Source organism: Diabrotica undecimpunctata, chromosome 9 (assembly GCF_040954645.1).
Source record: "Diabrotica undecimpunctata isolate CICGRU chromosome 9, icDiaUnde3, whole genome shotgun sequence".
NCBI classification, from domain to species: domain Eukaryota; kingdom Metazoa; phylum Arthropoda; class Insecta; order Coleoptera; family Chrysomelidae; genus Diabrotica; species Diabrotica undecimpunctata.
In genome coordinates, this window is record NC_092811.1 from 120,998,786 (window position 1) to 121,022,842 (window position 24,057).

A 24,057-nucleotide genomic window follows, 5' to 3' on the forward strand; every position below is an offset into this window, starting at 1 on the left:
GCATCTACATCATCTGCAAATGCGAGAATAATCTTTGCTCCTCTGGCAGTTATGTCTGGTTTGACTCTGGTATAGATTTTTCACATTGCATATTCCAATGCTAGGTTAAATAGTAATGAGGACAGCGGGTCTCCCTGTCTGAGTCCGGTGCTTATGCCGAAAGCCTTTGAAGTTTTTCCTCCTATTCTAATTTGTGCAAAGGAATTGTTGACACACATTCGCGCAATCATGGTCAGCTTCTTTGGTACGCCTAACTCCATCATTGCACTCCACAGTTTTAAGCGATCTATGGAATCATATGCTTGTTTGAAATCTATGAAGATCTGGTGTACTTCTTTATTATATTCCCAATACTTTTCTAGCATTTGTCTGATAGTAAATATTTGGTCGATTGTTGATCTTCCAGGCCTAAAGCCGCATTGGTTTTCGCCAATAATTTCCTCTGTATATGGCAATAATCGTTTTAGTACAACTGAAGCTAATATCTTATATGTAGTACCGATTAGTGAGATTCCCCTGTAGTTGCCACATGTATCCTTTCTGCCTTTTTTATGTATTGGCACGATAATACAGCCACTCCATTCTTTTGGCATTATTTCTTGTTCCCAGGCTTCTTTCATTAATTGGTGTATTTTAGTTCTAAGTTCATGTCCTCCTTTTTTAATCAGTTCTGCATCAATATTGTCTAGTCCCGGGGATTTGTCATTTTTTAGGTTTTCTATCGCCGTGATAATTTTTTCCAGGCTTGGCGGGGGTACTTCTATCTCGGCCGTTTGGTACTCACAATTTGCTTTATTTTCGTCCACGTCTACCTGGACATTTAGAAGACTTTCAAAGTATTCAGCCCATCTTTCGATTATTTTATTTTCAGCTGTAATCATTTGCTCATTTTTATCTCTCACAAAGTTCGGTGTTCTTATATATGCACCTTTCTTATTAGCGCCTCGTAGTGTCGATCGTATACGAGGCTCGAAAAAATACTAAGCTTGAATACTATGGTCCAAGTCTATGGTCCGATACCTGGCTCGAGGCTGGGCGCTGCTCGTTGACGGTGAAAGCTGGCAGCTTTAAAATAATGCATTTATTTTACATAGCGATAATAATATGATACCATCCTGTGGTCCGATCGAGGGTCGGCGCCCCGTTATGAGCGCACACTAAATTTTACAAAAGTATGACTTGCTACTATACTTCAATTCTTCCCTAATGTTTCTCAACTGCACTATCCCTGTCATGATCTTCACAAGAGTTAATTTTAAGCATAATGTGTTAAACAGGCAGGAGCACCTGCTGCAACATTAGGACTTGCAAATCCCTCAGGATGGATGAACTCTGAATGTGTCCAGCTGCAGCAAAAACTTGACAAATAAAGAGCCTGGTTTTTATCACAATGGAGAAAATGTTCGAAACTGACAAGAAACGTCAGCTCTTCTGACAAAGTGGTTTGGTAAAACATCATTAGAACCCTCCTGAGCCTTTGAGAATATTGATATGAACGTCCATTGAGGATATGCTACTGAAAAAAGATGAACAAATTCTTAGAATTTTTCGACAGTCTATTTGAATATAGACAGTACTTATGAAACCACCTTTGTATGTTGTTATTTACTCGGAAAGCATTCTTGGAATCAAACAAGAGATTATCTGGAAAACGGTTCTTTTATTAATTTAATCATATTTATATTCTGTGTATCATGTAACATGAATTCAACAAATGGCTTGTGCTATAATACTTGCAGTAAAAAATGTACACAACACTCACAATAATACAATAAAAAAACATATCAAGATATAAAAAAATAAAACTATTATACATATCTATATAAAATTCAATAAAATCTTTAAGTATTAGACTGCATTGTCCACGGACAACCAGTTAAAAATATATATCATACATAATTGCTTATTTGTTCTTCAACAATTGATTAGTACACAAAAATATCTTTTACTAAAATTATCAGTCTCTAGAGCAGTGGGTACTTTAAAAATTTTCTATAAGTTAAATTTTGGAATAAAAAAAATGGAATAAATCAGCAATCTTTTAAATGCAATGCTTAAATTGCTTTATCTTACATGACTGTCTATTTCGTGGAAACTATAACCCGATAAGTGTGGCAATGCTGCAAATTTTGTGTAGTTTATTAAATTTTATTTAATCTGGATGGTACGTTTAGTGCAAATTGTCGCTCTTCCACTGCGCACTAGATGAGAAACATCAAAAATCTCATCAACCGAATATACGGTGTTGTCAAACTGTCCAAATTAATTATTTTACTTGCAAAACATGAGCTACACATATAACTTAAATACGCAACAAAATTTCAGTTGAAAGTTGCATAATTGTGATCTATTCACAGTTAAGCAGCCTTGAAAGCATTCACGACTACACATTTGGACTCAAAGCCGGTGTGGGACTGTTTGAATGTCTTTATTGGTCTTGGAAATAGATTGACACTTCTTCAGAAGGGCTCTGTAGGCACAAAAACGTTTGAGACGTTTGGGCTTGACAGAATAATATTTTTCCCGGTTCTGTCTGGAGGATGAGAGGACTTGTATTGCACGTATTATGCCACTGCTAAAGCATTTCAAGAATGTGGTATTTCAATTTCGGAGAGAGAAAATCAGAAGCAATTAATACAGCTACAGACTATTTAGCTCATCACAAGTGCTAGAAAAATGGCTGGTTTCAATTATATTTAAAAAAATATGCTGCGAAAAAATGATATATCAAATACAGTTAAAATGAATCTTTGAAATGAAAAGTACACAACGAATTAAATAAATGATGGTTGAGATCTCCGTCAAAGAAAGGAACTTCAGTTACTACGTACCTTTTGGTACTTATAAGAGACATTTATTGTGAATTAAAAAAAACAACTGAATTACTATGCGTAGAGGACTCTGATATAGAGTGTTGAGTTACAGAAAAAAAAAAGACTTAATGGCTCAACAGGAGACATTAAGGCGAGACTTACGAGCGTGATGTATGAACTAAGAAAGAGGCATGGAAAGGGAAACGCCGGTGTTGATCTATTTTAAAACAAATAAGATACTGGATTGTTAATTTATTTTAAAGCAATATCGCAGTTAAAACATGAATTTTTATGGAATTAACATTTTATTCAAAAAATGACAGTAGATATTGAATTATGGTATAAGTTATTAACTAGTTATGGAAAATACAGGTATTTTTGAAGATCTGGATCAGTTAAGAGACTCGGATCAATAATCCGGGTCTCTTTCGTGTCAGTTGGATCTTTGGTGTCTTAAAAATATAGACTTTTGCCAATAAAAAATAACTTATCAGGAGTTTAACGACCTCTAATGCCTAAAAAGGATACTTAACTATGTAAATTAAGTAATAAATCGTAATAAAATGGTAAAATACTAACAAAAATAAAAATTTTATGTGTAAAAATTGTGCACACACAAAAATATATGTTCAAAATAATTATTCTTCAGATCGAATTCCGTCAGGGTTTTAATAATTTTGACAACCTGACCTTGCATGTCAGTGTAAAGAGCAAGATCTTCGAAGAACAACCCATCTCTTATTTTTAACACTCAATAACGAAAGTAACAAATAAGAATATCATCGAATCATTGAACAACTATCAGAAACTAAAAAGATGTAAACGAAGGATAGTGTACAGTAAAAACAGAAAAACGTAGCATGAACAGTTTTAAACAATGACACCTAAAAATAAACGCTTCACCCTTCTACTCACCGTACTACTCATCAATCGGCCTACTCGTTTCACCCGCGAATTGCAATTCAAAGCAGCAGATTCACTTTGGATTTCGTACTGCCGCGTTCGATAAATTTCTGAATCAAACGTGGTCGGACTAAGAACATACTAAACTGCTTTTTAATTCTTATACAACAAGAGTATTCCAAGAAGCATTTTTACTGTAATAAAGAACATCAATCTGGACGCGACATTCTACCTTTACAAATACCTGCTTAAGTGAGAAAAGCGTTTGATTACTAAAATATAATAATACAGAGGATCAATTATACTAAAGCTGTAGCAAGACAGAAGTTTTCTGCAAAATATCAGAAGCTGTCATGAAAATATTAAGGTTAACACTTTCAAATTTGTAATTATAATATATTTAGAACTCAGCTCAATCAGAGTGATTGACTTATCGAAGTCATCGTGAAACCTCTAAAGAAAAAAATTAATAATACGTATATGTCAAATAAATATGATAAAAACATGCCTTAACACATTTTTTAAATATTTTATTCGAAAAACTATCCAAAACGTATTCCGAATGTATTTGTTGACAATGACTGATGACAGCAATAATAAAAACTATCTGAAACATGTTGTGAATGTATTCTTTTAGAATGACAGGTGACAGTAGCCATCAAAAACATCCGAAATCTGTCGTGAACATATTCTTTGGCAGTGACAGTAACAATCCAACATCACTTGCCCTGGATTTTGTTCTTTTACAATGACAGATGATAATAGTCATCAAAACTACTCTTTTTCTCATTATTCTTTTTTTGGGCTATATTCTTGACAATTTACCCAGTTTGCTTTGGGTGTAGACACTTTTTGTCTTGCTTCAGATCAAAACTATTCCAAACGTGAATGTATTCGTTGACAGATGACGTTAACGTTAATTGACTAATATAATATAGATTGTAGATATGCCAAAAAACGACTGGAGCAAGAGAAACGAGCAATGAAAGTTAAAGATGAAGGAGCTAATAGCGAAAACGACAAAAATAAAAATTGTTGAAATGACAGTAGTGATCAAAACCTATCGTGAACGTATTCTTTGGCAGTGACAGTAACAATCAAAACATGACTGCCGTCAATTTGGTTTCTTTTTTAAAATAACAGATGATAATAGAGATCAAAACTATTTCAAGCGTGAATGGACCTTGACAAATGACGTTAACGTTAATTGATTATTACAAAACGGATTATAGATACATAAAAAAAAACGCCTGCGATAAGAGGAACAGGCTATGCAAGTAAAAGATGATGCAGTTAATAGCGAAAAAGGCAAAAATAATATTATTGACAATGACGGTAGTGATCAAAGCTATCAGAAACGTGTCTTAAATGTAATATTTGATAGTGACAGCTGATTGAATTATTCTTTGGCAGTGACAGATGACAGTAATAATTAAAACTATCTGAAACGTATTCTTTTAGAACGACAGGTGACAGTAGTGATAAAAACCTTCCTAAATGTATTGTGACATCAAAAATCGCTAGGAGAAAGAGGAACGAGCAATGCAAGAAAAAGAAGAAAGCAGTTAACAGCGAAAAAGACGAGAAGATAAAGTAGCATTGATATAAATAAAAGAGGCGTTAACGAAAAAAATACTTTTAATCCGTTCACTACATAAATAAATAAATAACAAAAAATATATTTTAAACATTTGTAAATTAAAATTATATAAAATAGTTTATAATTATTCGACTAATGTCAATGTTTTAAAATAATAACTTAGGGAATTAGTTAAGAAAGACCACAAGTTTGGTTTTTATACATTTGTGTACCGGCAATCGTTAAAAAATTTTTAAAATGACACGAACCTGTCGATGTGTGGATATAACAAGTAGCTTCGAATAATTCAACGTAAATAAAATATTTCAAAATATGTTTATTTAAAAATTGATTATCCTAAAATGATTTAACGGACGATTAAACTTACTTATCGATACAAGTGTTTTTTGTTACAAAGGAATCATTTTATCTCACATAAAAAAATGGAACAGACTCAAAAAGAAACTTTTAAATCTATATTAATGGTTTGTAAAAAGTGTAAAATGCAAACAAACAATGAAAAAATAAAAAGAAGTATCTAAATAATAAGAGTAAAACACGAATCTAACTAACCAAAAACTAACGAATGAAAAGTGGTGACAATGATAACTTCTATAAAAGTTTTAGATATAAAGTTTCTCTCTGTATACAGCTTTAATAAGTCAATTTCTATTAATAAGTAAAGAGAATATTACTTTTGGTTGCAATATTCCCTGACTCATGAAACTATAGGATCGATTTTTTACATTTGCATTTAGATTTAGTAAGAACATATTTAAATCATGACTAAGGCTTATATGGTACATTATGATGATCACCAAGATGTTTACAAGCTGATATATGAAGATGATAACGAGAAATTGTATAGAAAGACGTATTTTTAAAAAGTGGCAACTTCAACAATTATGACTGAAATAAAATGTTTCCCATCAGTATGATACCAATTTAGTTAACTGTTTAAATGCAACACTTCGCATCAAATAAAACAAAACACATACATTATTTTGGCGGAATACCGACTTTGTAAATGAGTATTATATCAGCACTTCCCAAAACTCGTTGTTTTCGCTAAAATGTTCGACACAAAAAAATACAGTTAAAAACGATCAGACTTACTATTCGCTCACTCTAAAACTCTACGTGTCGTATCCACAACTCGACAATTTCCTGCGGAAAACAAACTCTCACTAAAAAAGAAGACAATCTGTACAATAGAATAAAGTATAATAATAAAAACCAATGGCTTTCATAACAACGATATCATTCGTAATAAAATTGCACGCAAGCCATTTGCTCTGTACAATATATTTATAAATAATATTTTTCATGTGGATTTGGAAGATCGAAGGAACGGAAAATATCAAGTTTAAATCCTGGTGTACGTAGTTTGTTAACACGTCGAAGTTTTTGAGCTGATTAAAACTGAAACCATACAATGTTTGGTTATTTCTAAACTTTTTTATGTTTAGTTGTCTAGTATAATCGTAAAATAGAGGTAAAGAGATTAAGAGGCCATACTTTTGATCTGTAGGTGAGAATCAGGATCTTTTTATGTGTAATTGTTTAGTTGCACTTCATCATCTTCATTGTGAATAGACGATTGATTCAGTTTTGTGCTTTTTCAGTCAAATAAGTGCAGGGGAACGACAGGTAAATATTCCTTGGTGATATACGCAGGCAATAAAAGTTTTGGTCTGGAATGCTCAGTGTGTTTAAGACAGAATAGATTTAAGTTTTGGTTCAAGATATAATTGACAATCAAAATAAAATTTGCATGTATGTATGTTCAAATGAAGATATACGAATCCGACGAGGAGTGCGACAAGGTTGTGTCTTATCACCGCTATTATTTAATCTGTATTCGGAATCTATATTCAGAAAAGCATTAGACGAGGTTCAAGGTGGAATCAAGATTAACGAAACCAGTCCTAATAGCAAGCAACGCACAAGAAGTATAAAATATAATAAATGCGGTAGTTCGTCATAGCGAAATGTTCGGTTTACATCTAAATGTTCCCCAAAAATTCTAGTATTTTCAAAGATACCAACAAATGTACATTTGTTAGAACAGGTAACTTCCATAAAATATTTAGGAGCAAATATCAACAGCCAGTCTAATCCAAAAAAAGAAATATTATCAAGAATCGAACAAACGAGGAAAACACTCATGAACAAGAAAACATTTTTTACAAGATCAGATCTTAGTCTAGAGCTCAGAATTCGAATGATCAGATGTTACGTTTTCTTTGTTTTGTTGTATGGCTGTGAAAGTTGGACAATGGACTCAAACAGAAAAATGAATAGATGCCTTTGAAATATATATATACAGACGGATGCTGAGAATTACATGGATACAAAAAGTTAGCAATGGTGAGGTAAATAAAAAGAATTACTCGGCATGATAAAACAGAGAAAAATACAATACTTGGGTCATGTGTTGAGGGTGAAAGATATGAATTACTCTAAATCATATTGGAAGGTAAAGTTCAGGGCAAAAGATCAGTTGGAAGACGCCGGAACTCGTGCCTGAAAGACCTGAGGAGATGGTGTGACCGCTCATCCACAGAAATCTTTCCTGCAGCACTTACCAAAGCTACAATTGCCATTTGGATCGCCAACCTTCGAAAGGAGACGCAATAAGAAGAATGTACAGATGATCAAAAAATAGTGAACAGCTTCAGTATAATCTGAGAAGTGAGTAGTGGTACTGGGAAATTATTTCTCCCAGTGCGGTAATTCCTACAGTGCTGCCAAGTTGCAAAGTAAAATAATACAGGAGCTTAAAGAATGCAGGCTAGACTATAGGTATACAAAATTATTATAAAACATATACCTACAGACAACAACACTGTCAAATTACATACTAATAGCAATGGAATAAAAATAGAGCAAGGGGCTAGACAAGGAGACCCAATGTCACCTAAACTTTTTAATACAGTGCTGGAACATGCTTTTAGGAATTCGGATTGGCTGACAAAGGGAATAAAAATAGATGGAGAATATCTAAACAAATTATGTTTCGCCAATGATATAGTCCTAATAGCTGAGGACTAGGAATGGCAAAAGAAATGGTATAGGAACTCGTTGTGGTTACAGAAAACGTAGGTTTAAATAAATCGAAAAAAGGTAATGGCAAATTTGGTACTCAACCAGAATATCAGTACTGATTGAATGTTTATTACTGGCAGGGCTAATCAGACCCATGAACTGAAAAGAAAAATCGGTCTTGGGTGAGCAGCATATGAAAAAGTGAGAAAAACTTTTAAAAGTGAGCTGTTGAACGTTTTTAAATCGGAGTTGCAAAAATTGATCCATAGGTCACAGTAAGGCACAGTCTAAAAGAACAAGAGCGACGATCTATGACAGATCACTATAAATTCACAATCAACGGATGACAGTTTAACAATTACCTAAAAAGCATGTGGAAGAAAAGTTTCACACGAAAAGAGTAATCTTTGAAAAAATATATTTTAATTTAAAATGTTATTGAAGAAAAACAAAAATAATAAGACATTTTAATGTAAAAACATAAAAAAAAACAAATTAAAACTGGATTCTCTTGAAAAAATAAAACAAATTCCGCAGTAAAATCAAAAAAATTGTTTTCACACAAGAAATTCTTACATTATCAATAAATAAAGGAGAACAATATTGATATAGTTCTGAAACTATGTGAATGATAGATAGTTATGAATGATAGTGGTCAGCGGAAGTCAATGTAAGAAGCACAGACATTAATTTCTGCTAGTACTGGAAACTAGGAAGATTCGTGGGAATTGAGGAAAAATACCAGTCTAATATGGCGACTACTGAGGCAAAATGAACTTTGAGAGATACCAAAAAGGTGATAACCCGAGTAGATTATCATCCGAGTCTAAATCAAATTAGTCGGTTTGGGATGCACTTTTTGTTGGCATAAGAAATGCTAGCTTTAAACTAAGTGATATCAGCTTATAAAATTGATGAAAAATTTCCTGTGGAAGAATGGAAAAATGTATATGATAAACTAATTTCAATTGAAGACGGTTTTGTGTCATAGAAATTCATATTTGGGACAGTTCTTGAGGAACAGAATGATTGTGATAAAAATGTTTGTAATTACATATGATACAGAGGGTACGACTAATGTTTTTTTTTTTCGATGTTTTTAGTTGGTTGCAATATTTTTGTAATATTCAAATGCCAACTAAATTTGCGTTACACAATACTGCAGTCACAATAAATCAGACTTGGCAATAATCTATTCCATGTCTCCAAAATTCTTTTTTTATATTTGTACACACATGGACACCAGCTCTTCATTATCAAACTGTATCTCAGACTATAAAAAATCTTATATAAGACATTAGTGGCACCCAATATGATGTATGATAATGATTGATGGGCATGTAAGAATAAAAATCCTATGACTAAGTGTCGAAGAAATGAGAAACTTCGATACGTGATTGATATAGTGGTACATAGACTCGACTGTTGTATTTCACAAGTTCAGAATTTTCTATAAAGGATAGTCAACACTAACTCTGTCCAGATTCACATAAATAAACTACAGAAACCTAATTTCATTGGATTGAGAAGCATTTTTTGTTAGGATAAGAAATGTCAATTTCAAAGTAAATGAAATTTCGACAAATGTTCTTTAGAAGAATGGAAAAATGTATGTGTTCAGATCAGTATTATAAAGAAAACTTATGTTAAGACCAAATATGATCCATAATATTGATTGATGGGCATATAAGAATATAAAACTTGCGATTTAGTTAAGAAATGTGAAGCTTTGATAGGTGATTGAAGTATAACATATAGAGGTACACACACTCCAAAGATTCTTGATTATTTCAAGAGCTCAGAGCTCCCATTAAGCAAGAGTAGTGTGACTAGAATCTTGTCTAGTTCCAGAAGTTAAAAAATAGTAAAAACTGGAGAAAAATGGGGAAGTTTTGTTTTGTTATGACTGAATGCTTTGGTCCTTTCTCTTTTTTCGCTTCCTGAATTATTGAACTAGATTAAACATTTTTCTCGTAGTACATTACACAACACCAGATCGATTTGCTAGTTCAGTATAGCCTCTAGAATCCTGCAGAAAGTTATATATTAAATACATTGTACCAGTGTCTTAAACAGAAACATTTTAATATAAAACAGCTTAAAAAACTTTTTAACTTTAATCAGATCAGCCCAGAAACTTCGATCACAAAAATAAAAATGGCGAAATACAGATATTTTACGTTCCTTTATCTTTTCCATGTGTATATACCGGTCGTTCCAAAAAATTTATCAGCATTATGTGTATGTTTATAAAAATTGGTGCTTTAAGTTGGTTATTTTAAAAGTTCTTTCTTATTTTTAATAGGTATCAAAATTAAGTGGTATTATGTGAATTTTGGAAACTAAAACAGTGTCCGAAGACAACTATATGAAAGTTTTAAGGAGGATTTAAAGAAGGAACTGATCATATTGTAAGCCTACGAAAGATTAGAGCACTAGTAATAGCAAAAATCATAGGAGTAGCTATTGAAATAGTATAAACAAAATGAAGAAAGCCCCGGCATATATCCAATGTGAAAAACAATAATGAAAATCTTAGTAACAACATAAAAACAAAAAAATAGTAACTAAATTCAACAAAAACAGATGTAATCGTTTTCGCAGTGGTGACAGAAGTATATTGAAAATATGACCTTGAATATGTCGAAACGTTATCCCAATTTAAAATTTAATTTAATTATTTAGCTATATAGAATGTAGTGACTTAAATCTTTATTGAAAAGACCACGTCATGTAAAAAGAGGAAAACGTTAGGGAATTTTGATAGAAAAAAAAATAAATGTAATCATAGACGAAATTAAGTGAATCTAAAAATTGTTAAGTGTAGAACCTAACTACTTAAATTTATACATTTAAAAACCGTTTAGATCTGTTTAGAGGACCTGATTATTTTTTGGAACGTCGGCACATTCAATCATTTCTTCTAATAACGAGTTCTACCTATCAAAAAACTTGTCAACACGAGTTAATCATCATTTTAAATGAAATTTTATATAAATTAGTTTAATGTATATTCACAAATACCATAACTTACAATATGTACAAAAATATGATTACAGTTTGTGGTCATAATTGACTTTGTACACTGAAATATCACATACTGGGCGTTTTTTAACGGCTTTCAGATGTTACATTCCCTTTTGTCCTTAATAAAACATTTATTCAAATAAAATGAATGCATTTTAATCATTTTCCGATAATATGTGATGCAACAAGCTCAATAGAATGAAGTCTAATACAAAAACAATTTAAGTTTAAATGTAGAGCAATATTTTATATAACTACTTTATTAAAATTATCTAAAAATTTTAGATTTTGATCACCTCACCCATATTAACACCTTTATAACACACAGGGTGTTCCAAATACGGTAAAATATAAAACAGTAGAAGAGAAATTGAAAATATTTATTAGGCAAGGAGTTGCTCCGCAAATAGCGAAGTGACAACAGAGCTCAACAGAGTAGAAACAAAATAACCACGCCTCCTTCGTGATGTTTCAAGGTCGTGGTTCAACTCAATTTTGTCATATGGTACATTGTTTTCGAGGATTTAAAGTCCTGGTCTAGAATTATTTCTCCCTGAAGTTTTTGTCGCTTATCAATGAGAACCAGAAACGTCTTAAGAAATAATTCCAGAAATTTTCCCATAAAACTTGGAAACAATGTATCGGTTGCGAAGAACTATAAATAATTAATCCTTTGTATTAATCTTCATTCTATTGAGTGTACCACCTTACTTAGTACAGTATATTTTGAAATTTGCAAAAATGCTTGTCACAATATTAAAAAGTTTTTATGCGAAAAATGACTGTGTAAAATGCAACTAACAAACTAAAAATATATTTAATAAATAAAATTCGACGAATATGTACGTAAAACTGTCTCAACTTTGGCACTCAATATCAATTGGTACTTAAAAAAACCGTAAAATGTTTTAGGGAATGTAAATATTACAAAATATTATATCTGAGAGTAAAGTATAGACTGAAATCAACGCTTAGAGAAAAATTAAGGTTGTCAATAAGTTTTAGGTTAGGTCAGATTTTAAATATACAGCTGAACAAAAAAAACCCAGTTACTTTCATATTTTAAGTTTAAAAATTTATGGGCACCTGAACATTGGTTTAATAGTATTGTGGAATATTGTATGAATCAATGTGAACACATTATATTTTTCGAGTTGGCCAGACACGCCAAGCTATGAATGTTGTTTATATATATAATTGTCCTGTTTCTGTTGAAGTAAACTGAACTGGGGTTTTATTTGTTTATTTTTGAACCTGTATTAGGACTGTTACTTCGAATGAACACGAATTAATTGTTTAACGAGATATAAGTGTGTGGTTTAAGTTTTTGACTGCAAACAAGATTTTTAAGGTAAAAAGGGGATATGTGTACAATTGATGTGATCAGAAAAGCGAAATGTGAAGGGAACATAAAGACAATAGCAATGCATGAAGACTGTTTAATAAGAACAGGTCAATTAAACCGCGAGAAAACAAGCCAATAATTCGAGAAAGACTTAGTAGACTATGGAGTTATTGTTGATCACACTAATGTTAAAAAAAATGACAAAAACGTGGAAGGAATAGAATAAGATGTGAAAAAAGCAGTTATTAATAGCTGGTATAATGAAAAAACGCGTAAAAAGTGTTTTATCGGGCTTGAATGGTTAGAAAGCTCACCAGACCTTAATCCAATTAAAAATTTGTGAGCTACTGTACAATTAGATTTTTACAGTGACCTACAGTGGATTGCATAACAAAAACACAACTGATTCGGGTCTGTAATCCAGATATTATTTTTGAGACTGACAAATATCAGGAAATTGTATAAAAAAAACTTCTCGATTCTATGCCAAAACGCCTTAAAGAAGTTATAAAAGCTCATGGAAGGCATATTCTCCTATTAAAACAATTAAAATTGTATTTTTTGTCCTTTTCTTCATATATAACTAATAAATGCTATTTGATTCGAAATTATTGCGTGTGTTTACATTAATTAGAAGAATACTGTAGCTCATACAAAGAAAAATTTATTAAAGAACTGCTAGATGCAGCAACTGCAATGGTATTCAGAATAAGAACAAAGGATATTGCTAGAGCATACATAAAGGAACATGGAAAATAGCAGGAACCAATGAAGCCAATTAAATTGACCACATCCTCATCTCAAAAAGATGGGCAACATACATAACTAATGTCAGTGGCAAAAGGGAAAAATAGCCAAATTAACAAATGGAATGGTAAAGGATTCAAAAGTCCAACAAAGGCACAAGAATATCAAAATACTCTTCAAATAAAAGTCAACGGAATCAGAGAGGAAGATATTGCAGAGGAAGAATGGAGACACAATAATAACTGCAGTAGAGGAGAAAAGGCAAGCTAGGCTTAACCGACTTCAAAAAAACACAAGAAATAGCAGAGAAATTTATAACGAAAAGAGAATACAAACGACTAGAATATGCAGAAGAAAAAAAAGAGGCTTTGAAAAAAAGAGTAGAAGAAATCCTAAAACATAACAACAGACACGAGAGCAGAAAATTCTATAAAAGAAAGCACAGTCATTTAGATCAGAATTTACTTATTTACAGATTATCAGAATATGCACAGATAAGGACGGAGAACTACTAACCGAGAAACAAAAAATTATAATGAGATGAAAAGGATACTTTGGGGAAAACCTAAATGCAGACAATGGAAATGATCAAAACGAGACAATATATTTTACGGCGGAGCAGCACTTTGAAAATCCGAGTTATGAAGTAGTTCAAATAATAAAGAAACTAAAAAACAGTGTAAAGCGACAGGAACAGACGGAGTTTCGGCAGAATTGATGAAATATGGAGGACCCGAACTCTCGGGAAGAATCCATAACCTGATAAAGTTGGTATGGACCCAGGAGCAAATGCCGGAGTAATGGGCAGTTGGTCTTATAGAGCCAATATATAAAAAAGGAGATAAGAGGGAATGCCAGAATTACAGACTAATTACATTGCTAAATGTAATATACAAAATCCTTTCTGGCATTCTACACTAGATTGTCAGAATACTCCGAAAATATAATTGGTGATTATCAAAATGGATTCAGAGCAAATAGAGCCACTACAGACAACATATTCATGCTTAGAACAATACAAGAGAAAGCTACAAATACGGCATAGAACTATATAATATGTATATAGACTTTAAACAAGCTTTTGACAGTGTGAAAAGAGACAAAATGCTGGAAGACCTTCGAAATCTAGCTATACCAAAAAAATATATCAGCCTCATAAAAATAACGTTGCAGGGTACAAAAGCCGCAGTTAGAGTAGATGGAAAACTGTCTCCCCTGTTTGACATCAACATGGGGAGGGGATGAGATAGGGAGACGCACTTTCAACCATGCTGTTCAACCTACTTCTTGAAGCAGTCATCAGAAAAGCCAATGTAACTGGCCATATAAACAAAAAAAAAACAGTACAAATTACTGCATATGCAGACGATGTTGCCATTATTAGTAGAAGCAAGACACGACTAATGGAAACATTCAAGGAAATGGATCCTGAAGCACAAAAAAAAGCTTAAAATAAACTAAACAAAAACTAAGTACATGGCCCGGTGCAAGAGGAAGACGGCACATGGAGAATCAGGAGAAACGACGAGGTTAATGAACTGAATGAAGGGTATGACATTGTAAGATAATGAACTTCTGTATGTTTTTTTTAAACGATGGTATACAGTCAAATACTGGGATTTTCCCATTAATTTTTATTGTAAGATTTGTGAAAAGTCAAAGACTGTCATGGCTGGGACATGTTCAGCGACAAGAAGACACGAAAACGACAAAGAAGATGTTACAGTGGAAGCCGGTAGGAAGGCTTAAGTCGAGATGGTTGGATGACGTGGAAGAACGACGACCTGAAAAACATGAATATAAGACAATGGAGGAGAAGGGCCCAAGAGAGATATGAATGGAAGGACATAGCCAGACAGGCAAAGACCCATCCAGGGTTATGATGCTAAAAGAAGAAGAATATTGCTAGAGCATTACGAAGAATAAGAAGAGGTAAAACAGTTGATTATGGAGGGTTAGGAAAAATACTAGATGAACAAAGAAGTAGCATTTTTGTACGAAAACAGAAGAGCATATTCGTTACTGTCAAAATTAGTTTTGTATAATCAGAGCTTCAATGAATAGATACAATTCACTGTAAGGTAGTTAACATAAATACAACAGGGATATACAGAAGCAAACATTGTCTTAAGATTACCTCGAGATGTTTTGTCATGGGCACTTGCCGGAATGAAAATTATCCAATACGAAGTTTCACTAAGTGTCAAGTTCTTGAAACAAGTATCTGTGAAGTTAACACGGTATATAGAAAGATAATGAATTTCTGCAATATTTTCTACAAACTTGTGATCGATATTTATTTAACAACTGAAGTTAATGACAAAGATGTAAGCGTTCAAGTATTTTTGTCTAGCTGTACGTATATTCAATTCTGCTCTAATTCAAGACAGTTCTTTTGTTATAAAAATTGTTATATATTTCAAATTGTGCAATATTAATGTATGATAAATAAATAATTTGTAAAAACATGATAGAAGTTGAGTAAATAAAAATAGTTACATGTATATATAAAAGTGTTTCGATAGCTTTAGACAAAAGCGAATACAAACCTGAAAGCCGTAACGAAAACATCTCCTTGTACGTGTCTTTCGCTTAGCCTACACATTCACTAGTCAGCTTAACAATGTGTGTTTAAACATGTGAATAGCAGCTAGCATATTTCATCGATCTGTACAAATATCTTTTCAATTATCTATTAATCTCTCTACATCTTCCCTCACTGGTCACCATCTATATCCAACCAATATTACAATATTTTACACAATTTCGACATAAATAAATTTACACGATTATCATCTAACTTCGCAGTCTTTACTGACGGCTAAAACCGGAGGAGTGGGATCTAGAGAGGGCGGTGAGGAATTGGCGGCGGGTTCGGCGTCTACTCGGGGCTTCGCAGCCTCGGCTTCTTCGGGCGGAGGTTGGCCCGGCTGAACTACTCGCTCTTCCTCCTTCTCGGTGGTGTGGACGGGGGGTTTCATCACGTACCCTGAGCCTTCTTGACACCTAGACAGTTTTAATTTGATAGGAGTCAGTTTAACCGGCGGTAATTGTTCGTCTGCTTCCACGGGAAGTTTATTATCAACTATGTCTTTATTAATATCGAGTTCCGATTCACCACTCGTCCGTTTCTCATTGTCACTGTCACTCTTTTTGTTAAAACGAATGATTAACTTCGTCGGATTTTCGCCCGCGTTGGCGACTATTTGTACTTCGGACTTGAGCTTCTTCTTCTTTTTCTTCTCGCTCTTATCCTTCTTTTTGTGCTGGAATTTCAAATCTTTGATCATCATCTTGCGGAATTTCATACTCTCCCGCTTCAGATCTTCCACCTGAAATGCGTTTAAAAATAATATATAGAACGGTACAGCGATTAAAATATTAGATCCAACGAGTAAAATATGGATCAAAACCGATGCGTTTTGATCCACTTCAAGTCTCTCACTATTCTTTTACACGTATTTCAAGGTTTACCTTTCATCAGGAAGACTTGTGAAAAGACTGAAGTGGATCGAATCGCACCGGCTAGTTGGGAATTATAGTAAATAGAATAATAAAAATAAAATTTTTAGATATACAGTATAATGCAAATGTATGGAATAAATTCATGATATCAGAAACAGACGACTTTAAAAAAATCTTAAAACGCGCAATTTTAATTTTTGAATGATCATCACCTGCTATATATGTGTTGGACATTACGTCATCAGTGTCGGAGTAATGACGTAATCGACGATTTTTTTAAATACAAAGCGAGGTCACGTGACAGCTCATTTGAAAGGTCTCCTACTTCCACTTGAATATTTATTTCTATAGGGTTCACCAAAATTATGAACTTTGTCAAGTAACATGGAATTACAATAAATATTCATTCACTGAACTAAAATAAACTAAGGAACGCCACTGGGAGTAAAACAAAATAGTTCAATGATCTGTGAATCGAGTTTTTTGCCGACATTAATAACATCATTTACAAAAATGAAACTAACAGAAACAGAACGAATCGAGATTTTAATCATGATTGGTTATGGAGATAGAGTGAGGACTCAAGCAGAAGTTCATAATTTATCTAATGCTAAATACCCCAATCGCGAACCAATTACTCAATCAACAGTAAGTAAAATTGAAAAAAAAATTAGAGAAACGGGCCATGTCAAAGATCTTCCTAGAAGTGGTCGAAAATCAATATCCGAAGACAAGAAACTGGACGTTGTATTGGCGTTTCAAGAAAATCCCCATACCAGTTCTAGGCAGGTCGCACTAGATAATAATGTCCACCTATCAACTGTTGTAAGAGTGCTAAAAAAGTAGAAAATGGTATCCATACAAAGTACATCTGCTCCAGGAGCTATTAGAAGATGACTTTGATAGAAGAATCAAATTCTGCGAAACCGTTATGGAAAAATGTAGCAGAGATCGGGGTTTCATACAAAAGGTACTTTTTTCTAATGAAGCGACTTTTATGCTGAACGGTCACGTAAATGGATGAAAGAGTATAGGACACAATATCCCGAGGTGAATGTTTGGGCCGGCATTACAAACAATCAAATTGTAGGGCCATATTTTTTTGAGGAAAACTTAACTGCTTCTCGTTATCTAGAATTTCTTCAGGATTATCTTTTGCCATAGCTGAATCAGCTATTTTCAAATAGAAATGATTTGTGGTACCAACATGATGGGGCTCCCCCACACTACGGCGTTGAGGTACGAAATTACCTTAATAACGTTTTCCCAGGTAGGTGGACAGATAGAAGGGGTCCCATCGAATGGCTACCAAGGTCTCCAGATTTGACTCCGTTAGACTTTTCTTGTAGGGATATTTAAAGAGCAGAGTGTATCAAAATCGACTGAATAATGTAGAAGAATTGAAGAAGCGCATTAGAACGGAAATTGCACAAATAACACCTGAAGTCATCGAAAACATTAAGAAAGAATTTATTGCCCATCTTTCACATTGTATTATTGCTGAAGGTTGTCAATTTGAACATTTGTTGTAATTTAATTGTATTAATAAACCAACAGTTTTGGTTAACCCTGTAGAAAATTTCAAAAATTAAAATTGACGTGTTTTAAGATTTTTAGAAATAATGAATTTATTCCATACATTTTCATCATACTGTATACCAATAATTATTATTATCAGGCCAGTGTAAAGATCCAGATTGTTCGTGAATGACACATCACTCTAAATCAGTCACATCGATAACAAGTGAGTACACAGCTACAGGCGAAAGTTGTCCAAATTGAGAACGCAAAATTTATCAACAGTAAATGTTTCGCATCGTTACTGGCGCCTTTCAAAATTTCAAAAAAAAGGCAACGAAAAGTGCCGTTTTGGTACCGCATATCTCATGCTTCAAAATAATGCACCAGCCAAATAGATTTGAATCTAATGTGGAGATTATTAAGAAAAATGAGGCGTATTTTAATCAAAAGTAAAGGTAAAGGTACCAAAGTGTTGAAATCACGTATCAAACTAGAAAGAGGTTATGTTTGGCGAAAATTTGTTGTTGTGCACTTTTATAATGTATATTTTATACAGTGCTAGTCAAAAGTCCGTTCTCCCTCGTATCTTTTGAACGGTTGATTGTCATAATAGTAAAATTTTGAGAAAGAAACTAAATATTGAGCTATAAACGCTTTTGTAAACTAAAAACAACTAGAGAATTGACAAACGTCAACTTTTTTGACAAATGAGCAAAGGCTGACGTTAGAATTTTTATTAATTAAATGCCAAACTAGAATTTTAGTATTTATTTAATTTTTTCATCAAAATGAGCTTAAATCCAAACAAAATTAGTATGATTGAATAGGTATATTAAAATAATTGTAGTTTCGCATTTAATTAATAAATATTCTAACGTTCGCCTCTGGTTAATTGTCAAAAAAATTGACGTTGAAGTAAAAACAATTAGAGAATTGAAAAACGTCAACTTTTTGAAAAGTAACCAGAGGCGGAGGTTTTAATATTTATTAATTAAATGCGAAACTACAATTTTAGTATTTATTTAATGTATTCATCAAAATGAGCTTAAACTCAAATAAAATTAGTATGGTTGAATACGTATTTCGAATACCTTTCAAACTAGGTATCACGTTCCATAAAGTCCTATTTAAAATTATCTGTCACAGTGGCGCTGTAACGTCATCTGTCACTATTATATCAGTTGTTATGACTAGTTGAGAAGCCTACGTCTGTTTATTACCTCCCTCCAAATTTCACTGTTATAAGTAGAACCGTTCAAAAGATACGAGGGGGGGAACGGACTTTGGACTAGCACTGTATATACCCGGGTATATCATTAGAAATACTACCCTCTTGAATTTTTCTCGTTCAATTTTCTATGTTGTACATCATAACTGTGGACTGAGAATTTCAAGACATTACTTACCGAAGGTTTGTTCAGCGTGGCAGCCAGTCGTTTCTTGGGCGGTCGTATCCTATCCCTCTTATCGTGCGGACTCTCCGGTCCACCCACAATACTGTTGGTATTATTGCCGATTTTAATTTTGAGCTTGGGAGCGGCCGGTTGTGGTTGTTGGAGCTGCTGAGACGACGGCCTCGTCGGTCGCCCTCTCCTTTTGTTAGCCAACGAAGAATCTAAACTGGAATTGTTGCTGCCCAAAGAGCCGCTGTTCCGCCTCCGTTCGAGGTTCCCATCACTGTCCGTCAAATCCAGCTGACGAAGCTCCCGCGATAGAGGACGCGACTTCGATTCTTTCCGGTGTTGTTTCGAATCTATGAGGTCGTCGGAGTCGGTCCTGTAATACCTGTAGTCCTCTTTCGTTGGTATGCTCGTCATGGAAGCCACTGCTTTCGGAATGGTTATGATGGTTCGGTTCACTGGAGGCGCTGCCGGTGCTGTGAAGCCTGCAATCACAATTTAGTTTTATATTGCTTTAAAAATTTACAAAAAAATATACAGAGTAAATTGGCTAGTTGGTAACTTAGACGCATTAATCAAAAGAAACCAACAAATTTATTCAAAAATTTACAAATTCATCCGCTACATGTTTGCACAAGTATGACATTATTCACGAATTATTTTTTATATTACGTCTCTTTCCTACTCACAGAAACTAAATCGATGAGCTTAGCCGTCTCGCCTATTCATACACAACAGTATACTTCGAACAAAGACAACCATATGACGATGATCGGTGATTGATTCACCTACTGGCAATTGTTTTGTTTTGACAACTCACAATATGAGTAACTTGCATCTAGTGTTGTTACGTTTATTACAGTTTTAGTCATTTTCGATGAATAATACTCGTTACGAGGCTCAAAGCTATTCGATCTGGAATCCATTAAGTTTCTCGACAGTAATAAAACCAAAGGTATTATTAATTAATTCTGAAAACCGTACTTAACACTGAATAAACAAAATGATAAAGATTATGGACCCTGAGATAGATTTCTATTCAGTTTTTTATATCATAACCATATATTTGCTAATATTATGTAATGAAAATACTTTTATTTCTGATTACTACGGTACAAATATTTATTTACTGTAGATGTTATTGGACAACCTGTAGATTTCTAAAAACTATAAAATCATGTTCATAAATGTATATACCATTTTCAAAATGCAATAAACGAAATAAAAGAGAAGTATAAAAGCGTCCATTGTAATATTGAAACACAGTTCGGTTTCAAAAACAGCCTTGTAACCAGAGAAGCATTATTTAGTTTTATCATTTTATCGACTTCGGAAAAGCTTTTGACCGGGTCACCCACGACAAACTGATAGGTGTCTTGAAACAGGTGGGAATTGATAATCAAGACGTCCGTATTATCAAAAATTTGTATTGGCATCAATGTGCAAACATACGAATTGGTCAGAATACGACGTGGAGTGAGCATGAGGTGTATTTTATTGCCTCCACTTTTTAATATTTACTCCGAATTTATTTTCAAAAAAGCCTTGAATGAAGATGCGGCATTCAAAACAATGGGATCAATACCAACAATCTCAGATATGCAGACGACACGGTACTGATTGCATCCAATAAAAAATAGTTGTAAATACTTATAACAACGGTGACCGAAACATGTTTTGAATGCTAAAGCTTAATACTCATAAGACAAAATTTATGGTTGTGACCAAAACAGAGTTACAACAAGAGTTTTGAGAATTGTTACAACAATTAACGTTAGAGCGTATGGAATAGAGTTAGAAAGAATCCACAACATCACCTATTTGGGGGGCCAATGTTAACGATAACTGGGATATAAGCAAAGAAAAAAGAATACGAATTGAAAAATCCAGAGCCGCCTAAAAAAAATTCTCATTAATAGAGATATTACATTAAACTTTAAAATCAGGTTAATACGCTGCTACATATTCTCCACATTGCTGTAGTGCATGGAGAGTTGGACTCTTACAGCAACACTCATAAAAAAACTTAAGGCCTTTGAGATGTGGATTTACCGACGAATATTGCGAATAAGCTGGGTTGATGGAATAAGAAATGAAATAGTTTTACATCGAATGAAAAAGAGCACAGAAATACCAAAAACAATAAAAAATTGAAAGTTACAATATTTCGGCCATGTACTGAGGCATCCACAGAGGAATAACCTTCTACACCTCATAATACACGGCAAGATCGCCGGAAAAAGAGGCCCAGACCGAAGAAAAACATCCTGGTTCCGAAATCTCAGAGAGAGGTAACAAGAGACATCCGCTAATCTGTTTCGAGTTGCCAAAAGGGTAGAGGGTACCAAAAGAAGAAAATTGTAATATTAGCCATTTTCTAATTCTTATAACCGACGTAAGTTTGGCTCACATGTTTTGGTGTATTTCCTATAATACGAATGATGATAATGTGCAAAGATCCAGCGGATCTACTGTAAACATTCGATTAACAATTGTCAAGAAAGTAAATTTATACGAAACAGCAAATGTTACGATACTGATATTTGACATTTTTGATATTTTTTAAATGAAACTTACTGGTATTGCTCAAAGGTTCGTCCATGTTCATATCCTGCGTCACGTATTGCCTCAAAAGCTCCTTCTTCCTCATCCGCCTCAAGCTCGAAGGACCAGACGATGATCCGACAGAAGTAGATCCGCTATTTACCATGGAATTATTTGCAATAGAGTTGACCGCCACTGGCGTTGACGTATCGTGTACTGGTGGAGGCAGAGGTGGAAGGGAAGCGACCGTGGACGTGTAATTCGAGATAGGTCCTTTGATTTTGACCTTCAGCTGATTCCGAGCATCGGATAAGGACACCTTCATATTGCTGGATGATTCGGACGACGACGGTGGTGGAGTTTCGACCGGTTTCTTCGCTAGAGCCGTGTGCAGCTCCTTCTCGAAGTCCTCGTCTATTTCCTGCACCTAAATGAAATAAAAATGTTAATAAAAAACACAACTAAACTACTTAAAACTAAACAGTATATCGTTGGCTTGCTACCAAAACCCAACATCCGACAAAAAATTCAAAATGGAGTTAATTGTACAATCATAACAAATTTGTACTCTTTTTTTCTTCTGACAAAACCCAACAACTGATTCACAATGTGTCAGCAAAGTTATGATAAAATTAATTTTTCAACAACTACAGTTTGTGCAGATTCTTTACTAGCAATGCCCAACAGATTATTCTGAAAACAATTTTACCGCTAGTCGTACAGCTAAAACCGAACACATGCTTTTGTTGGGTTTTGCCTGATGGTTCACTTAAGGTTACGTCGCATATCCTTAGTAATCCATGAGAACGAAAACCCAACAAATGTCTTATCAGTCTATTTCGCGCCTTGTTATTGTTAAGTCAACGTTTTTGAGCTGCGTGGTTTTTACTTTAAAACTATAATTATTGTGGACAATTGTGTTGAACCCATAATTATTATTATCGAACTAAAATTGTTTGTCCCACAGAGATGGAATCTAGAGGGCGGCGATTAGCAAATATTGCATTAAAAATAACAGGTTGGTACTTTTTTAAGGTTATCTTTATTTAGATTGTTATTTGGTTAATAAGGATTTAGTATTGTGTTAATAGGATTGAGCCACAATTGTTGGTGTAATGAAAATTACATTTCTTACTTGTATGAGGCAGTTTTGGAATCTAATTTTTCCGACGAGGATCCGTCTTGATTGCCTCCTGTTCAAAGGGTACTAAAGTACATTCATTTAGCAAATTCCCATCAGTAAATATGAGCACGTGTTGATATTCGCCGTCTCATTCGTCAAGAGGCTATTAAATATAATTTATTACCTTAAGCCAGACAGATTCTCATGTTACAGATCCAAACTTGCCAGCATTTTAAATTCAAATTGTATTGTGTTGATTTTTAAGTTAATATATTGTGTTATATTTATGTTATTAGTTATTGTTAAGTTATTTACTGGTCGTGTTATTTTTTAGAGTTTAGTTTAATTGTGATATAATGATTAAATTTCAAGAAATTCTTACACTAACAGTTTCAAAAGTAAATATTTTTAAAAATCATATGATAGACATCAGTACGACTCTGTTTGGCTTTCACGTGCTTCTATTGACAATTGGGAATTTGTAAAATGAAAAGGGTTTAGATGATGTGGTTTTTCAAGATGAAATGGGTGATATCTCTTGT

The 24,057-nt window shown here is 33.6% G+C and overlaps 1 protein-coding gene across 4 annotated transcripts in view; it reads right to left on the reverse strand.

Annotated features, from left to right (window-relative positions):
- Nucleotides 1-1,640: 1,640 nt before the first annotated feature.
- Nucleotides 1,641-24,057, reverse strand: part of rno (PHD finger protein rhinoceros) — a 63,554-nt gene continuing 41,137 nt past the window's right edge. For all 4 annotated transcript variants that reach the window (XM_072545110.1, XM_072545107.1, XM_072545108.1 and 1 more), the window contains 3 exons: nucleotides 22,426-22,819; nucleotides 19,855-20,333; nucleotides 1,641-16,794 (listed from right to left, as the gene is read on the reverse strand). In XM_072545110.1, the coding sequence (XP_072401211.1) occupies nucleotides 16,255-16,794; nucleotides 19,855-20,333; nucleotides 22,426-22,819 (1,413 nt within the window). In that variant the 3' untranslated portion in view covers nucleotides 1,641-16,254. The remainder of the gene's footprint in view (nucleotides 16,795-19,854; nucleotides 20,334-22,425; nucleotides 22,820-24,057) is intronic.